Below are 17,291 nucleotides of genomic sequence, written 5' to 3'. Positions count from 1 at the left end.
GCAGTGCAGTTCCAAACCCAAAACATAGGTGCTTTTTCACTCTGAATCTTCAGCGGCAAGCTTAACTTGTAATTGTTGTCTCGCAATTCTGTCAGGAGTAAAGCATTTGTGAATGGTGCCTGTAATTATTCATTTGAATTTTGGCATGGGAATATACAATGGGCCTCTTCGATTTACGGGGTCGGATAGTCCGCTGGCAGCCTGAGTATTCCTCTCTAAAGGAGAATTGTGACTCTGTTATTAGGGTGAGCTGTTCAGGGGTCATCTGGAACCTCCATTGATCACAAGGTACTGCATCTTCAACCGCTACAGTGAAAACCCTGGCATGGCTTAGGTGTGATCGATTTTGTAGGAGCCTACCACATGCAGATAGGTAACACATCCTACATAATCTAAGCCCATGAATTTTGTCGGGTTGATTCCACAGCCATTGATGCGCTATCACACATGCCTGCGATGTTAGAGGGCAACTGAGCGGGGTTCCAGAATTCGGCTAGCTTAAAGGGGTCAAATGTGTGAAGTAATTGCTGGATGAAGCCGTGTAGGCGTTCAGGCTTCTCCGCAGTGCACAGCGCTGGCCAGGGGCGGCAGTGATGAGTCATGTACGGTGGAGCTATGTTTGCACCGAAGAAACGGTTGCTTCAAGGAAGAAAACCAATTTCACTGAAGGTAAAGCCCACGAAGCGTTGCTTGGCGGCATTGGAAGATGCATTGTGCGTGTGGGTGAAGGTAGTGGGAATTTGAACTGTTGGCAACAATGACGTCATCACGAGTTTTTTTCATAATTCTCTGATACAGTGAGGAGAAGCCTGAACATTTTAATGCAAAACTACTTTTGCATGGTTCACCTAGACGCTTCATATATTCAAATCCTTCAGTCACCTCGAATTCTCAGAAAACCATTTCAGCTCCACTTTAATATGCATGTGTGGAAACACTTCAATGCGGAAAACCACAACAGAGCCTGTATTACAGTATAAGCAGACAGCTTTATAAACTAAGGCAGGGAGCTTTTCTGCATTTATTTTGACTGAGCATGGAAGCTAGCTTTTAAAGTGGCTAAACTGTTAACTGAAGAAAGTGTGGGGTTGAAATGAAGCAACATGAAAATGGTTTGACGGGTGCAGAACCTGACGCATCACTTTGCATATCAGTTAAAGCTACAAAAGCTTTACCTATATGAGTAGAATAGCTAACTTAGATAGTGATGACGTCACAACAGCCAAGATAGAGACATTGAAGGCTTTGGAGAACAGTGCGCAGTAACGTCCGACGGAACTGAGAAACGAAGGCAGGAGCATTTGGAGTCTACCTCATATGGCCACGTACTTGCGCGTCTCTTTATCATCTGCTAGCTGCTGGACCAAAATCCTCCGGGCAGCTTGGTGAGTCCTCAGTGCATCCAAGGACTTCGCTGCTCAAAAAAAGAGCGCGTGCCAGCAACCTTCGGACTGGGGGGTGGAGCCACCCGAGAAAAACGAACGCCGGACAGGCGTCTCGGGATGTCCGCGGTGAGTCCGGGACTGATAATCGAAGAGGCCCCTTAAATTTGATGCACTCTTGACAGCTTCAAGTCTGGGTCAATTCTCAATGCAGATGATGACAGCGAGCCGATCTTGGGCCACTGGTATGAACAAACAATAGCCCCACACGAGCATAGCCCTGGTCCGGGCACCCTGCAGCCCAAGGGTGCGCCAGAGACTGAAGTGCCTGAGAACCGTGGTGTTCGCTGTTCCCTGGCTGATGGCCGACCCCTCATCCCAGACAAGGAGGAGCCACACGGAGTATGTTGTGGGCCTTTTTCCAGCTTGAGGTCACCAGCAGAAGGACTGGACCATTCTTACTGATTATGCTCGCTTTTTCTTTTTAGTACATACAGCTGTCCTCGAAGGTTATCAACTTTCTGAATGCTTACCTGGTGAACTTTGAGCCAGTCCAAGGATACCTGAAGTGAGCTGAATTTTGTTTCCTGTGTTTATTTTTGTATAAATGTTGCACAAGAGCTATTTTTGGTTTGACGGGACTTTTTTTTTTTTTTGCATCAGATCTGGAATTGGCACACCACAGATGGTCATCCTTGCTGGGATCATCAAAGACTTGGACCGAGAAACATGCAAGAGTAAGATGCTGTTTTGTTGCTCTGCACTCGTTGGAGACTAGGCTTGGAAATATTGTATAACTGTGGGCCTGTTCATAAAAGAACACAGGTGCAGTCCTGGTAGATGCGTTTTAAAGCGGTTAAAACCACCTTCTGTGATCTGCCGCAGTGGCTCAGTAGCCAGGGCTTTGTTTCTCAGCACAAGTTAGTGGTTTCAATAGTTGGCCAATAGTTTTCCATGATGATGGCTGCATTTTGATGGAAGTGAAATGTGAAGAGGGATTGCAGAGGTTGCCTAGTGGTTTGAGCGTCTGCCTCGCGTGCAGGAGGTGTGGGGTTCGATCCTCGGTGCCGCTGGGTACCCACTGGTGATACAGTGGGTACAAGCTTTCCTCTGGCCTGGTGCTCAGCTTATGTGGGGAATATGCTTGAGAAACAGGTCTTTGACCCTACCTTGTGTGGACAAAAATACCTTGTGCCATGGTGCTCTTTGGCCAGAGCTGCCCTTGCGCCATGAAAATTCACCATCATTGAAATGTGAACAGGCCTGTGTGATAAGATATTGGTGCACTATCGAGAGCTTGAGCAGGGTTGAAATTAAAACAAAGGTCTCCTCTGCAGCATGGGATGTGACCTGCTTCAGGCCTTGACTTAAAAAAATGCATTAATTAGCCACCTCTTGTCGTATGCTGCTGTGTATCTCTTTCTAAGGCTTCCCCTCACCTCTCAGCACTGCTGTTGTGCTGGAAGGTACACGGCACACACGGCATGATGCATGCAGTCCTCCCTGTGCTTGTGCATTTGTGAGACACCACACCATGTCTTATGTGTAGCTTTTCTTAATGATGTGTTTGTGTGTGTAGTGTGTATGCATTGTGCTCTCAGTGCTTTTGGTGCTCATCTGCTGACCTGAAAGATGTGGGTTCAATCCCAGCCACCTATTCAAATCACTCAATGTGAACGATAATGCAAAATGCCCCATTCTGAAAAATCTGGGCCGCTTCTGGACAAGTGACGTGATTCAATATGTTGCAAAAGGGCTATACCTCAGTTTCGGTATCTTTTTTTTGCTGCGTGAGGGGAGTATTTTAAACATTGCACGAAACCTGTAACACAGCGACAATGTTCTCACAATTTCGCAGCATCAGCACATGACTCTGTAGGTGCAAGAGACAGCTTTGTGTGATCAGATGACATCCATTCGTCTTATTTTAGTTCGGGCGGGGATGTTTGTCCTCCCAGTCAGGACTGTCGACAGGGGCCAGTCTAATTTTTGTTTCCACTGCTGCTGAGGAAATTCACTGCTTTTGGGGCTTCTTTGAATGTACCGGGCATGTTCTTAACCATTCCATGCCACGAGGTGTGTCGCAGACAGTTATCTGCAAGACTGTTCGGGGTCCACCTTGGCAGTGCACTGCGGAGTAACCCAAAGTGCTGCGTGCGAGCAATTTATTTTTTTTTACTGACCAGAAAGTTTAGCATGAAGAGTTCTGTAACTTTGAGAACCCATTTCTCATTTTTGGCATAGTAGCGCACAAAAAGTGTATCCTAGATTTTTTGTTCTGCTATTTTCTAACTGGATATGTTCGTTGACAAAATGGCAAGATTTTGTGTGTCCTAAGTTAAGGCTTAAAAATTCACATTACACGCTTGTAACCATCCTGTGTTTTCTTTACCTCTCGTCACGTGAACCCGACCTTCAGGGTCAGGTGTTCAGCATGTTTGCTTTATCTCGCCGCGATTGGCCGGCGCCACCGGCTACCACAGAATTGTCGGATCCCGTCAAAATGAATGATGCCAAACATCAGCGACACGAACGCATCTGACCACGTGCGTTTGTTGATGACAGAAGGATAGATGGACATATATGAAATCTCGACCCTTCCCAAAAAATCTATTGAAACTTGTGTAATGAACCGTACCCCCCAAACTGATGTCAGCTTTTCTGGAAAAAAAAGTGGGTTCATTACGCGAGTATATATGGTATTTTGTTTTAGGGTGATAAATACATCAAATGACAGTTTTAATTAAATTGGTCAGAATACCACTTTAGCATTTCTTTAAGATTCAATCATTTGTTTCGAATTTTTCAGGTTCAATAGGTCTTCTGTTTGGAGCATCTCTGGGCCAGTTGTACGAGGAGTTCTCTAAAGCGCTTGCTAGGTTCATCCATAATATTTTGGCCACAGGCTTGCTGGATGATGTGTACCAGGTGAGCTGTTGACTAGTTGCTGCCGGCAGGCTGCATGCTGTTTACAAGTTTATTTTAATAAGTCAGTTATAAAGTTTCTTTTTATCTCATGAATAGCCCTACCTGGAAAAGGTAGCTGCGAATTACTTTCTGCTAAGGGTAAGAGTGCTTAACAGCCAACTTAAAAGTGTGACACACATACAGTCGACGACCGAAAATTCGGACGCCTGATTTTTCGGACATGCTTGATTATTCGGACTTTTTCACGGCACCGCGACATGGCCCATAGAGCCAATGTGTAAGAGCGCTTGAAATTTCGGGCGCACCGCAACTGACCACTCGATTTTTCGGACCTCGTTCGCACTCGCCGCCAGTACCCAAGCCGCCATATAATGTGTACAGTGGAACCTCATTAATTCAGACTGCAGGAGATATCGAAAGCTTGATCAAACAAAACAAAAATCAAACTTAAAGGGAGCCTCTTGCGACGCTGAAATTCTGCGCGAGTCGGCACATTGCGCTCGCGTGTTTTCGAATTCGTACTGTCCTTGAATGTCTTCCGCGGCACGAACTTGAACCGTAGTCTGCGTTCACGGAACTCATCTGTGCCGAGTCTTTAGTCCCGAAAACGGAACGCGAATACGATCGCGGAGGCTACGCGCACGCCGTGGCACGCCGTGGCCTCCGCGATCGAAGCGCCCCGATCTTATCGCGCCCCCCGCCGGATCTTATCGCGCCCCCGCCGGATCTTATCGCGCCCCCGCCGGATCTTATCGCGCCCCCGCCGGATCTTATCGCGCCCCCGCCGGATCTTATCGCGCCCCCGCCGGATCTTATCGCGCCCCCGCCGGATCTTATCGCGCCCCCGCCGGATCTTATCGCGCCCCCGCCGGATCTTATCGCGCCCCCGCCGGATCTTATCGCGCCCCCGCCGGATCTTATCGCGCCCCCGCCGGATCTTATCGCGCCCCCGCCGGATCTTATCGCGCCCCCGCCGGATCTTATCGCGCCCCCGCCGGATCTTATCGCGCCCCCGCCGGATCTTATCGCGCCCCCGCCGGATCTTATCGCGCCCCCGCCGGATCTTACCGCGCCCCCGCCGGATCTTACCGCGCCCCCGCCGGATCTTACCGCGCCCCCGCCGGATCTTACCGCGCCCCCGCCCCCCCCCCCCCGCCGGATCTTATCGCGCCCCCGCCCCCCCCCCCCCCCGCCGGATCTTATCGCGCCCCCGCCCCCCCCCCCCCCCCGCCGGATCTTATCGCGCCCCCGCCCCCCCCCCCCCCCCCCGCCGGATCTTATCGCGCCCCCGCCCCCCCCCCCCCCGCCGGATCTTATCGCGCCCCCGCCCCCCCCCCCCCCCGCCGGATCTTATCGCGCCCCCGCCCCCCCCCCCCCCGCCGGATCTTATCGCCCCCCCCCCCCCCCCCCCCCCCCCCCCCCCCGGATCTGCTCCGGCGCTGTGCCGTTCGCGGTGGCCACGCGCGCGCACCGGAGCTTCCAAGTGCTGTCTATGGATGGCGCCGTGATCATTATCAACATTTTTCTCTGTCGCGATTTTCCGCTGTTCACATCGGCATCAGTATGGCCAGCTCCAGCCTTTCGTGGCGTGTTAGCATGCGTGTTAGCGCGTTCGCCGTGATAGTGGCTTTCGCGTACTGCCGCCGAGCTTCACAGTTTTAGCGCGATGGGCAAGCACCTTAAGCTACACGGCTGGGAGTTAGCTCTCGAACGCGGTCGGTAAGCGTGCGGCGGGCGGGAAATTCGACGTGGCCGAGAAGTGCGTCCGATGATGGTGCAACCAAAAGAGAAACACAAGCTGCAAAAAGCGCGCTTTCCGATTCAAGCCGTGCGAGTTTCCTGAACTGGAAGAGCTGCTCCTCTATGTGATGGAATTTCGGAACTGCTGCGCGTTGACAGCGGACATGCCGCGCGGCTTCTTTTGGCATGAGCGTGCACCAGAGCGCAGCACCAGCTCAGGAGTCTAAATACGTCGCGAGTGACGATTGAACGTAGAATAAATGTCGCTCATTCCCTGGTTGGTGTGTTTTTACTTAAAAAAAAAAATTTTTTCGCATATCGCGTGTATGGGCAGCACCCTGAAAATTGGCCCTCGAATCTGGAAAAAAAAAAAGTGCGGCCCTTATACGCGTTTATACGGTATTTCGCGCGGCGAAATATAGTCATGAGGAGCTTTAGAATGTGTGCAATACAATTGGCCGCTTTCTCCGGCATAGTGGAAATAAGTTCGCGATTTTTTCGGTGAAATTTGATTTTCCGGACTGCCCGATTTTTCGGTCGTTTTCGCGGTCCCTAGAGAGTCCGAAAAATCGGTCGTCGACTGTAGTACTCCAGGCTAGCACAGGTTACCAAGCACAGCAAGTGCTTGGTATGAAGCACCATGCAGTAAAATACAGTAAAACCTTGTTAGTTTGAAATCATTGAGACTGCGAAAAATATTGGAATTACTGAGTTTTCGAATTAACCGAACACAAGAAAGAGTAGAAGGAACACGTGAGATCCTGATGTGAGATATGAAATTGGTCATTCTTCACTTTACATTCATAGATCAGAGTCCTGATGCCACTCATAGTGCTGCCACTGGTGGGGCTTGAGACCGAGGTTGCTCTTCCCGAGCAACCTCTTGCGACCAATCATTAATTTAACTGCCACTTGCCATGGTGGGCAGTTTGCTCACTGTCCGGCCCACCTGCCACCTAGGTTGCTTCTCTGAGGATTTTGCGTTCACTGCCAATGATGACGACACCGCTGCTGGCTTTTCTGCAACATGGGGCCCTTGAGGGGGGATGAGGGGATCAAAGGCAACTTTCCTATTTTTCGACTTAGAGTGATGAAATTTGGCAGGCTGGCTTAAAACAGCATCAAACGATCAGATATAAAGTTTCACAATTTCAGCTTCAGTAGGTTCCCTTTTACCATTGTTTATTTGTTGTCCCCATGTTGCTTGCTTGTGGAAAGCCTAGCATGACAAAAAAACAGGCTACAGGTCTGCAGATACTTTTAATATTTACTAAGAAGTGTAGTGTAAATCAAGACTCTCTTAATTTTTGTTTTTAATTTCTCTGCTTTTTTTTTTAAAGGACACAATATGCACCTTCTTTTATGTCTAGAATGTATCACGCTCTAATTACCATGTAATAAAAACATATGAGCCTAAACGGTAAATCTGAGACTGTCTTGACGCAGACCACACTTCAGTGATCACACCAAAACAAACGGGGTAAAAATGCATGCACCCATTGTTGTGCTACGCTTTCCACGAGCAAAGTGTTAAGCACAAAACAAACTTTCAAGAAAACAAGCCTGAAAGTTCTAAGCTAGCACACATTGTCTATGTGTAGATGCCAACAAATATATTTATTTGGAGTGCTTAAAGTTCATTTTTAGGTGAAATATTTCAGTACAACATACAAACAGTGTTGGAGATGCCAAAAATTGTACTTTTCAAAAATTGACTTTTTTCGTGATTTTTGTGATCTGATCTCCACATCCCCCCTTAACGCTGTCGCGTTAAAAGTGGCACCCAGGCAGGAAATTTTGTGGGAAAGCGCTGCCTCTATTGGACGAAATTTGCGAGTACCACACGTTGACGCATAACAGTTGATCCCCCACCAACTCGTAGTCCTCGTGGGCCAAAGAAAAGTAGACTCCAAATATTTCTAAGTATACCATCTCCCCCGCTTCATCCCACCGCTGCACCTTGTTTTGTAGTTACCAGGGGGATGCTATCGCGGTGCGTGCACAGCTCAAAGCAATAAATGCGTAATGATGTGGCCATGAGTACAGCATTCTAAAGCCAATGGAGATCAAGTGAAAAAACAGCGCTCCACCTTGCCTTCCACACTCACGGGCGGCCTGACTCACTGGTGGCAATTTGAACTGCAAATGGTCCCGCAGTTTTGGATTCTCGCATGATAGACACCCCGGAGATCATTGGAAGTTTGTTCTTGCACAACGTACCGCTTGTCCGAGGAAGTGACCACCAGTGCTAACGAGCCAGGTGCCAGTTCTGCGTGTTGACGAAGCAGCTGTGCAAGGCCTCTGCCACTGGTGTTCCTGGGATTTTTCACCACAAACGACGTGATGGAGCTGCGGCAGCCTTGGCCTTAGTTTTAGCAGCCAGTGATGACGCCAACGCCGGCTTTTCCGACTCATGAGCTCCTTAACACTTTAGCATTAAAACGGCACCCTGGCGTGTGGCCCGCCTGACTAGCGGCAAACTGAACAGCAAACAGTTCAGTAGTTTCGGATTCGGACACGCGCTCAACTGTTCGTTCAAAAAAATGACCACCAGCTCAAGTGAGCCGGGTAAATGGCGCACAGTTCGTGCCCTTGCCACTTGCACCTTTCGCAACTGCACACGATGACGCAGCCGCGCCGATCTTCCCAAGTCTGCCTTGCTTGCAGAGTGCAAAATATGCGAGTAAAAGTTTTATTTTTCTGAAAAATCTGGGTGAAAAATTTGGTTGCGACGTTCATGTGCAGGTGCATAGTAGCATTTGTGCTATCTTAAAGGGCACTACATTTTCAGAAAAAATTACATGTGTATGTTTATTGGTCCTCGTATTTTGCTGTATGCAGGATGGCTTGTTGACTCATTTGAATATCAACCCATGGACCCAAAAGGAGTGGCCATTGCAGATCTACTGGCGCACTCTGTCAGTACTGGCACAGGTGAGGTTTAGATGAGGTGCTATACGGACACTTTCAGCTCTCGTTCAATAAGCAGCATTGGACATACTGTTGATGGAATGCTGCTGCATAGTGTGATAGATAGTGATCCTCTAGGGCTCAATGAAGGTTCGTGAATCACAGTTGATATTCTAGAGAAGCATCAAAAGCTGTTTTTGCCTGTTGCAGACTCACCGGGCAAACAAATATCAGTTGGAACAAGAATTAAAGCAACATAAAGCTACATAATAAGTGTAACTGTATTGTATGTTTACAAAATTAATGTTTGCGTTGCTGATGCCATGCATCAGCTGCGACACGAGAACCTCATATTGATGTATGCTTGAGATAGTTATGATGGCTACAGCAAATAGTGTGGCTTTACATTTTGTGATAAATCTTGTGCATTTTATTTATGTGATGACCTGCATTTGAAAGGCGCACTAAAGAGGAATCTGAGCTCATCCTTTTACCGCGTGAACTCGATCAACACGTTCCGAGCATTCTTAGAAACTTCGAATTGTTGTCCTGTGCGGCTGTTTCCCCTAATTTAAATCGGATTAAACGTCCTGGCTCCCGTCTTTTTTTTTAACTCACCGCTGACGGTAGGAGGAGTAAACCAACCTTTCAGCCAGTCCTGTGGTGGCTTGCTGCTCTGCTATCGGTGGAGTGATACGTCCACATGTATTTTTATTTTCGTGGGCCTAATTTGCAGCTATGGAGTCTGACTGGATCTATTTATATTCACAGAAATCTAAAAAAAAACAAAAAATCGAAAGTGAAGCCGCCACGCAACTGCCTGAAAGGTACTCCACACGTTGGGTCCTCATACCTTCAGCGATGAGTTCACAGATATGCGGGAGCCAGGACATTTAATCCTATTTAAATTAGGGAAATCGGCCGCACATGACAATAATTAGAAGTTTCTAAGAATGCTCGGAACGTGTAGATCGAGTTCCCACTGTAGGAAGACAAGTTCAGATTCCCCTTTAGTGCACCTTCAAAATGAATTAGCACAGACCTGGCAAATGCTTCGTAGACATAGCATTGCATTGAAAGTCTCAGTTATGTGATGCAAAAATTAGACCCGCCACCTTGTACGATAGCCAGTGAGAACTTTCTGGAGTTAAAGAAGCCGGTAGGGCAGTTCTTTTGGCCAGTGCCACATCTTGCGAAGTTGTTCCAAATCTGAATTAAGCAAAGACGTGTGCATGACTTGTGGTGCGCAACTGGCCTGCAGTGATGTTAAGACTCTGCACACATGACTCGGAGCCAGCTTTCTGAGGCAGTTCTTGCTGGCCTGCATTTCCACTTCCTTGCTAAAGACGTTCTAGAAAACAGCTTGGCAGAGTGCCAAGACATTGTGCACCCACGCCCTTGACAGAAGGGCCCGCAGTGGTGGCTTGCTCGGCACACTACTGTGCGCCCGGTTGCACCACTGTATGCTTAGAAAGCCATCAGCACTTGAGCATCAGAGAGGAGTGTAGTAGTTTAAACCAAAACGCTATAAAACATCCTCTACACTGAAATGCTGTGGACAAAGCATTGAGACCTTCAGACCCCGATTTGGTGAGCTCGAGACCAAGATTGGAAATGCGTAATACCTCTCACTCTGCAGCCAACGCTTAAACATTCGCATTGCACAGTTGTAACCATCCTAGAAGTTTTTTTAGCCTCATATTAAAAACTCTCACCTGACCTTCAGGGCCGGTCTTCAGGGATCTTGCCGCAATTGGCTGGCGCCGGCTGTCACAAAATCGTTGGATTGCACTGTGATATGGCAAACACCTTTAGACACAAACCCATCTGACCATGTGCTTTTTTTTTTTTGACGATGGATGGACAAATGAGCGGTCGAATGGGCGGGCAGGTGGGCAGACATATAATTGTAATATGAAATTTTGTCTGTCCCAAAAAATGTGTTGAAGCTTTTTTTTCTTGCGTTATGAACCCTCCCCCCAAATTGATGTCAACTTTTCTGGATAAAAAGTGGGACCATTACGTGAGCATATACGGTAAATGCTGTCGGTAAATAATTTCCGTGAAGGCATTGCTAGTGCTTCAGCATAGGTATTTTGGTCATTTTTTGATTATACGACTAGCCTGGTGATATGAATCTTTTGCGACCTCTTGAGATTCGTATCAGCAAGTTGGCGTTGGGGCATTGCACAAACATGTGCTGCTGTTGAAGTGAATACGAAGGCCTGAATGACGCTGAGTTGCAATGGTCATTTCGATTTTAATGAAGGCACATTTGAAAAGTATGCAAGGGAAGTTTCAAAAATAAACTTTCATATTTAGTGTATTTCTTGAATGCATTGAGTTTTTTTTTTTTTTGCTGAAAATGGAAGTGAAAAGTTGGCCCTCACATTATAATCGAATATTATGCAGAGACAAAGGCGCACCATACCATACGTGCTTGCATATTGGTTGTGTGATATAGGTCAGCCCCTAGCTTTGGGAAATGGAAAAAAGGAAAGAAAAGGTTGGAAGAAGCTGTGAGCACAAAGCATTTGACTGTTTTGGTAGTATGTGAAGATAATTATCCTCATTGACAGGCACTTTTGGGCGGAAATCGAGCAGAATTTGCATGGACTAAAACGTCCTTTTGTGATTCTGCATTCACGCATGCAATTAACTGGTGTGATTCATGGTTTGAAAACAAGTGCTGTGCCTAGTGCATATTACATGACTGATCACACACCTACTTAAGATTAGAGATTGAAGTGCCATATTCACTCAAATGTAATGCGACCACTATGGTAATGCAAGGGTCGACTTTGGGGCCACAAAACAAGGGGGTGGCTCGGTGGCTTGGTGCTTCTGTACTTCTGTTGGCCACCCTGTATGACATTCCAGCTTCTTTATTTATTCTTGTTTTCGGTTTCCCGACGCTGGGACCACCCTGTATGACGCATCTGCCAATATGTGAAAATAAGGTATATAATGAGTCTGTCTAGCAGTGATATTCAAATATGACGCGAGGGGTGACTTTCCACTTATATTTTCAGGTAAAAAAATATTATTACGTTGGAGTAAATGTGGTATTAATTAAGCGCTCGTGTTGTGTCCCTTGAATATTGTGCTCTATGGATCCTCATGTTGACTACCCGCTAGCCTGAACCCTGACCATTCTAATTAAGTGGGTTTGTTTTTAATCTCATTCACTTGCATTTAATTCTGCCCCGATTGCAAATTGGAATAAGATATTCAGGGTGGTGTGTAATCTCTACTTCTATTCAGGTTCTCTTGCTGAGACTGCAGAAAGACAAGGATGACCTGAGGAGTGAGAATGACACAGCATGCATTCTCATTTTTCGCCTCGTGCTGAATACCATGCAGAAGGCAATCCTTTCATCACATGTTGACGACAATGAAGGCATGTACTTTCGTGAACTCGTCCACCATCATATCATGACATGAATGGATAGTCGTAATGGGGGTAGAAAAGACTAGCGACGTGCCTATCGGTGCCCAAAACTGTGCTCAGGTGGGCTTCACACTGGCTGGCTGATGCGGGCTGGTATGAAGCTCAGAAAAGTGAAACCGAAACTACAGTACTACTCTCTCATTAATTCAAACTCCAAGGGACCAGAAATTTTTGTTTGAATTATTAGAAATTTGAATTGTCAGAAGTGCACTTTAATGTGATCTAAGACTAAATGTGATTTGCTTTATGGACAGATATGCAAACAAAAAGTAATTAAGAACAATTTCACCATGCAAACTTATCTGAATACTTAGCGTAAAATATGGATGAAAGGCACTGATTCCTTTACTCTTCCAGCAGTCTCCAACTGGTTGTATGGTTGAAAAAAAGTTATCAGTAATGCATTGGCTTCCAAATAGAGTAAAAAAAGTCCGAATATCTGAAGTTCTGCTAGTCGAATAGCTGCAAAAAAATCTTTCAGAAAACAGTTTTGCAGTGCTACAAATTTAACTGATGAAAAGACATGCAATGGTGATCTGCTTTTTAGGGAAAACTGTGGCAGTGATGATTTTTTCGCAATTTCATCATGGTGTACTGCATGCTGACTGTCGTGAATATCTGAGCAGAACTGCTCCAAAATAGTAAGGCCTTCTGCAGCCTCCTTCACAGGTGCGACGCAGTAGCTGTGGAGCCATCACACACTGAGCAGCTCGTGATGACCACGCATTTGCAGCACATACGACCGCGCAGAGGGAAGCGAGGGGAACGCACATTTGTGCGAGAACAGCTTGACGTCTAAAAAGGAATAAACACCAGCGGCGTGTCAGTCGGCTTGCGAACCGGTGTACAGCTTGGCTCTAGCTCCGATGCGCAGCCAGTAGCCGATATCATCGCGGGCTGGTAGCTAAGCTCAGAAAATGAAAGTGTGCGGTGATGGGGTGACTGCGATCAACACGGCCTCCCTTTGGACCGCATCTGAGTTAACCAGTTGGAGGGGCAAAATTTTCAGCTCACGCGGTGCCACAAATCTGATGTATCCCACCTTGGCTGCTTGCTACTTTTTTGCCTGTCGGGAGCATGGTAACAAGCCAAAAAGTTTGAATTAAGCGAATTTAAGAGAGTGTGCGGTATGAATTAAGCTTTAAGTGCAATCAATAACCAGCCAGTCAAAATTTTGAAATTTATTTGAGTTAACCAAGAGTTCAAATTATCAGTTTGATTTATCGAGAGTCAACTGTACACGATCCGACTGTTCTTGGAGATGGGGCCGTCATGCTAGGCCTTGCTTGCACGTCAGAGGTGTGGAATCGTGGTTTGAGTAGGGCTATTTGTATGATTGCTTGCCATGCCAGCCGTACCACAACACTGCCTCTCTTCGGCAGCCAGTTCGAATTAACTGGTGGGAGGGCCATAGTGACTTGAATTAGCGAGCATATGGTGCCATAGACTTGCCTAAGGGACTGCCGGGGCTGTGCTGGCAGTTCGAATTGTTCGAATTATCCGGATGTTCAAATTAATGCGAGTCAAATTAACGAGCTTTTACTATATCACTTTTCTTGAAACCACTCAAGAAATATCAATAACTGTCAGCAAGTGTCAATAGCATCATATGCCTCTCAGGAATATTGTCCTTGGAACTCTACAGTCTAGTCAGCTTTCAGCTTCATGAAGTATTATGTACACTTTGTTAAGAGTGAAGAGCGGAAGGGGTTTAATTCTGGGCTGTTGCATGGCGTAATATGTACCACTGGCATTCCAAATCTCTTGAAGGTGAGAGGAACTCTCGTCTTCTGCTTTCCAGAAGCTGGGACTTCATGGGTGCTACAAGAGCCAAATAATGTGGCTTAGAAGCAAATCTCTTGGGAACTTAGCTTTTGACAGTGGCTGTGTTCATAGGCAGTGCAATAGAATGCCAACTTTTCTCAGCATTGTACTCATGTGTTCAGCCAAATATGACTCTGCTCACGTGCATGCATACTTGCTTTTCAGATCTGAATGTGGAGCATACCCAGCTGCTGCTTTTCTTGTTCCATAACCTGCAGCTAATGCAGAAGAAAGTTGTTCTTCTGAGTGTTGCCAAGACAATAATAAATGTGGCCCCAGTCTCCCAGAGGTAAGCAATAATACGCCAGCTAGCACTTCCTTCTCACTTAGTTCGCTCTAATGGTTTCTCTTGTAGCATCTTTTTCAGGCTACAAGATGTGCCATGATGACACAAATCTTAAGAGTTCTTTGAAATGACTGATAGGAAGCTAGGTGTATTGAAACAAAGTGATGGACACCTAGTGAAAGGGGCGCACAATTTTAGTGTACCTCATTAAAGCAATCCAAAACACAGCAGTTACGATGTAGAAGTTTTTCTTGCTTATCCCTTTCAGGCGCCATTTTTTGTTTTGATTGAACTCAATTACTTTTTCACCTAAGTAGTACATTCAGGCGTCAAGAAAGAGAATTTGTTAGTTTTTGAGTGTGAAAGGCTAGCGGGTAAGTTTTTGCAACAATGTGCAGAATTCCTTGCGAAGTGTCAATTTGTTAGAAATAGTAACATAGAAATGTTCTCATTTGTCAGATAAGCACCCTAGAGATCGTGGAATCACTTTGTGTTTCAAAGATGCGCATTACGCTCAAAATTGAGCAAAAACAATCTGTTTTCACTCGCGGCAAAATCTGTCTGCACAAAAATGGCGGACAGAGTGCTGCTTAGCTCACTGTTACGTGAAATATTATTTACTGCGTTTGCAGAATGGCACAAAAAAACAACTTATTTGCTACAAGAAGGGTGCTCAATACGACTAACAATGAAATCACTGCTAGGTGCACAAGTGTGTCTGAAAAAACTGAGTTTGCTGTGATGCAGCTGTTATGTCAGTTCTGAGTAACTTCCAATATCCTTGTCACATGGCACTGTAAAGGCCTTAGAGAACCAGACTTTTCTGTTCAAAGGTGCACGGTGCGAATCTACATAGCACAAGTGTCATGCCTTTGCCGGGCCCTGCAGGTGAAGGCAGCCGATGCCCAAGATTTTTGATACCCAAAAGAGCAGCCTTCGAGAAGCTGCGATCGCAAGACCATCCAGTGTAGAAAACTAGTGTAGAAAGAAGAAATTCTAAGTAGCCAAAGATCTTTGGAAACATATAAACAAATATTAAAAAAGTCTGTCTTGGTCTAGTTCTTGGTTGTCTTTATACTATGCTTCAATCTAAACTGTAAAAAGGTAGCAGCAACACCAAATGCGTGTAGTGGCCAGGGCCAGAGAAGCTATCTGTAGTTCTTTCATGAAATATGATGAAGTAAATAGAATTTTAAACTTGACAAATGAACAAAATGCTCCACATCCATTTTGAAGCTCTCACTTCTGCCTAGTCATGCAACGCTAGGGGTCCAACGACTGTTCCACCTTTGAGCTGCATTGTGTTGTAGCAGCATCATTGTTCCTTTCTAGTCTGCTCCTTTGGTGAAATGAGATGCCTTTGTTGGAAAGGCCATCAGGAACTGCCGTGTGACAGGGTTATAGATAATTTGATTTGTAACGAAAGTAGAGCATTTACTGTTTTAGGCAGAGGCAAATGTATACAATGGATGTTGTGTCACTAAACAGTTCTTCAGTTATCCTTTATCCTTTCTTGTCTCAAGTCTGTAGAAATATTTGACTTGTACACCTGGTGTGTGTTAGAAACATATACTTTAAGTTGTGCGAAGGAGGAAGTAAAAATTTCGTCCTGCCAGCACCTGTGTTAAAGTGGCAAACTCCAGTTGATACATTTATGTCCAGAGTTGCCACTGTCCTGATTGCCTAACCCAGCATCACTTGCTTTTATAGCAGTCATTAAAGTAAAGAAAAAGTCTTTCAGGATCATGTACTGTTTAGTGCATGGAATGCTTATTGTTCTTGCAATGTGTTGCATTGCCAATTCCTGCTTTGTGTTATTCACTTTCTTGCAATCCATTTGTTGATGAAATGTAATGGTACAGTGAGCTCCTTTGGGACAAACATTGCAAAAGTGAATTCTCTGGTAAGCTGTACAGCTCTGGGTCCTCTGCATGGTTTTTTACACAGCCAGTGCAAAAAAAAAAAAAAATTGTGTATGTGGACAGCTTTACATGTGCGCATAAGTTATGTAGGCCCTTGCAGTAAAACATGAACTTGCATTCCGCAGCACTAAGTGTTTTATTAGGGCATGTCGCTTGGTTGCATTGGGTAAGGGAAGACAGTGCAACATAAAAATGAGACCCAAGGTGCTGAGGGGGGTTTCTGGTGCAATCAGCTCTTCAGTTTGCATTGTCTCATGTGCTTTGTCCCGTGAGACATGCTTGCTTCAAACTAGGGCATTATCATGTCTTCTTGAAGAAAAGAATGCAGTGCAGTGTGGGGTGCAAAAACAGTTCATGCAGTCTTGTACTCTTCTATTGATGGACAGTCTTAGGCCATTCATATGCATGCGGCATTGCTGAGCTTCCTGCTTTCGCATCTGTTTTCTTGCTGCAGCCCATTGAAGGACATCCAAATCATCTACATTGCAAGACTTCTGCACATCTTTGAGTACTTAATCAAGAACTTGTACGATGCTCCAGCAGCCCTTGTTGACCAGGTGAGGAGTATAAGCAGTTCTTATAGAAATTTTGCACATATGTGGTCACATCCAAGGCACATATTTTATGGAGGTTGACTGTGGGCATATCAGGCTCTCTAATCCAGGCAGTACTGTACAACATACACACACAGCACAGACCAGCAGCATTCTTAGGGTTATGAGAAATCGTGTGAAAGTATGGAGTGGCAGGCAGTGCATACTTATCCTGGCGGGATCTCTTGATGACTGAAGTTTTCATTTTGAGTTCTTGCAGCTTATACTTTTAAAAGCTTAATCATTTCACGGGTC

The 17,291-nt window shown here is 45.9% G+C and overlaps 1 protein-coding gene across 4 annotated transcripts in view; it reads left to right on the top strand.

Annotated features, from left to right (window-relative positions):
• The window catches only part of poe (E3 ubiquitin-protein ligase-like protein poe), a 178,240-nt gene that overhangs the window by 33,025 nt on the left and 127,924 nt on the right, over window positions 1-17,291 (top strand). For 3 of the 4 annotated variants that reach the window (XM_089582224.1, XM_089582225.1, XM_089582223.1), the window contains exons 12-20: window positions 1,356-1,511; window positions 1,597-1,784; window positions 1,871-1,950; window positions 2,046-2,119; window positions 4,192-4,310; window positions 8,892-8,984; window positions 12,225-12,360; window positions 14,401-14,524; window positions 16,898-17,000. In XM_089582224.1, coding sequence (XP_089438350.1) covers window positions 1,356-1,511; window positions 1,597-1,784; window positions 1,871-1,950; window positions 2,046-2,119; window positions 4,192-4,310; window positions 8,892-8,984; window positions 12,225-12,360; window positions 14,401-14,524; window positions 16,898-17,000 — 1,073 coding nt within the window. The remainder of the gene's footprint in view (window positions 1-1,355; window positions 1,512-1,596; window positions 1,785-1,870; window positions 1,951-2,045; window positions 2,120-4,191; window positions 4,311-8,891; window positions 8,985-12,224; window positions 12,361-14,400; window positions 14,525-16,897; window positions 17,001-17,291) is intronic. The other variant, XM_089582226.1, reaches the window with a different exon arrangement.

The sequence above is a fragment of the Amblyomma mixtum genome, chromosome 3 (genome assembly GCF_055824585.1).
Source record: "Amblyomma mixtum isolate Tamu chromosome 3, ASM5582458v1, whole genome shotgun sequence".
Taxonomy (NCBI): Eukaryota; Metazoa; Arthropoda; class Arachnida; order Ixodida; family Ixodidae; genus Amblyomma; species Amblyomma mixtum.
Note: the sequence above shows the minus strand (reverse complement) of the source record. Positions and strands in the feature narration are given on the sequence as shown.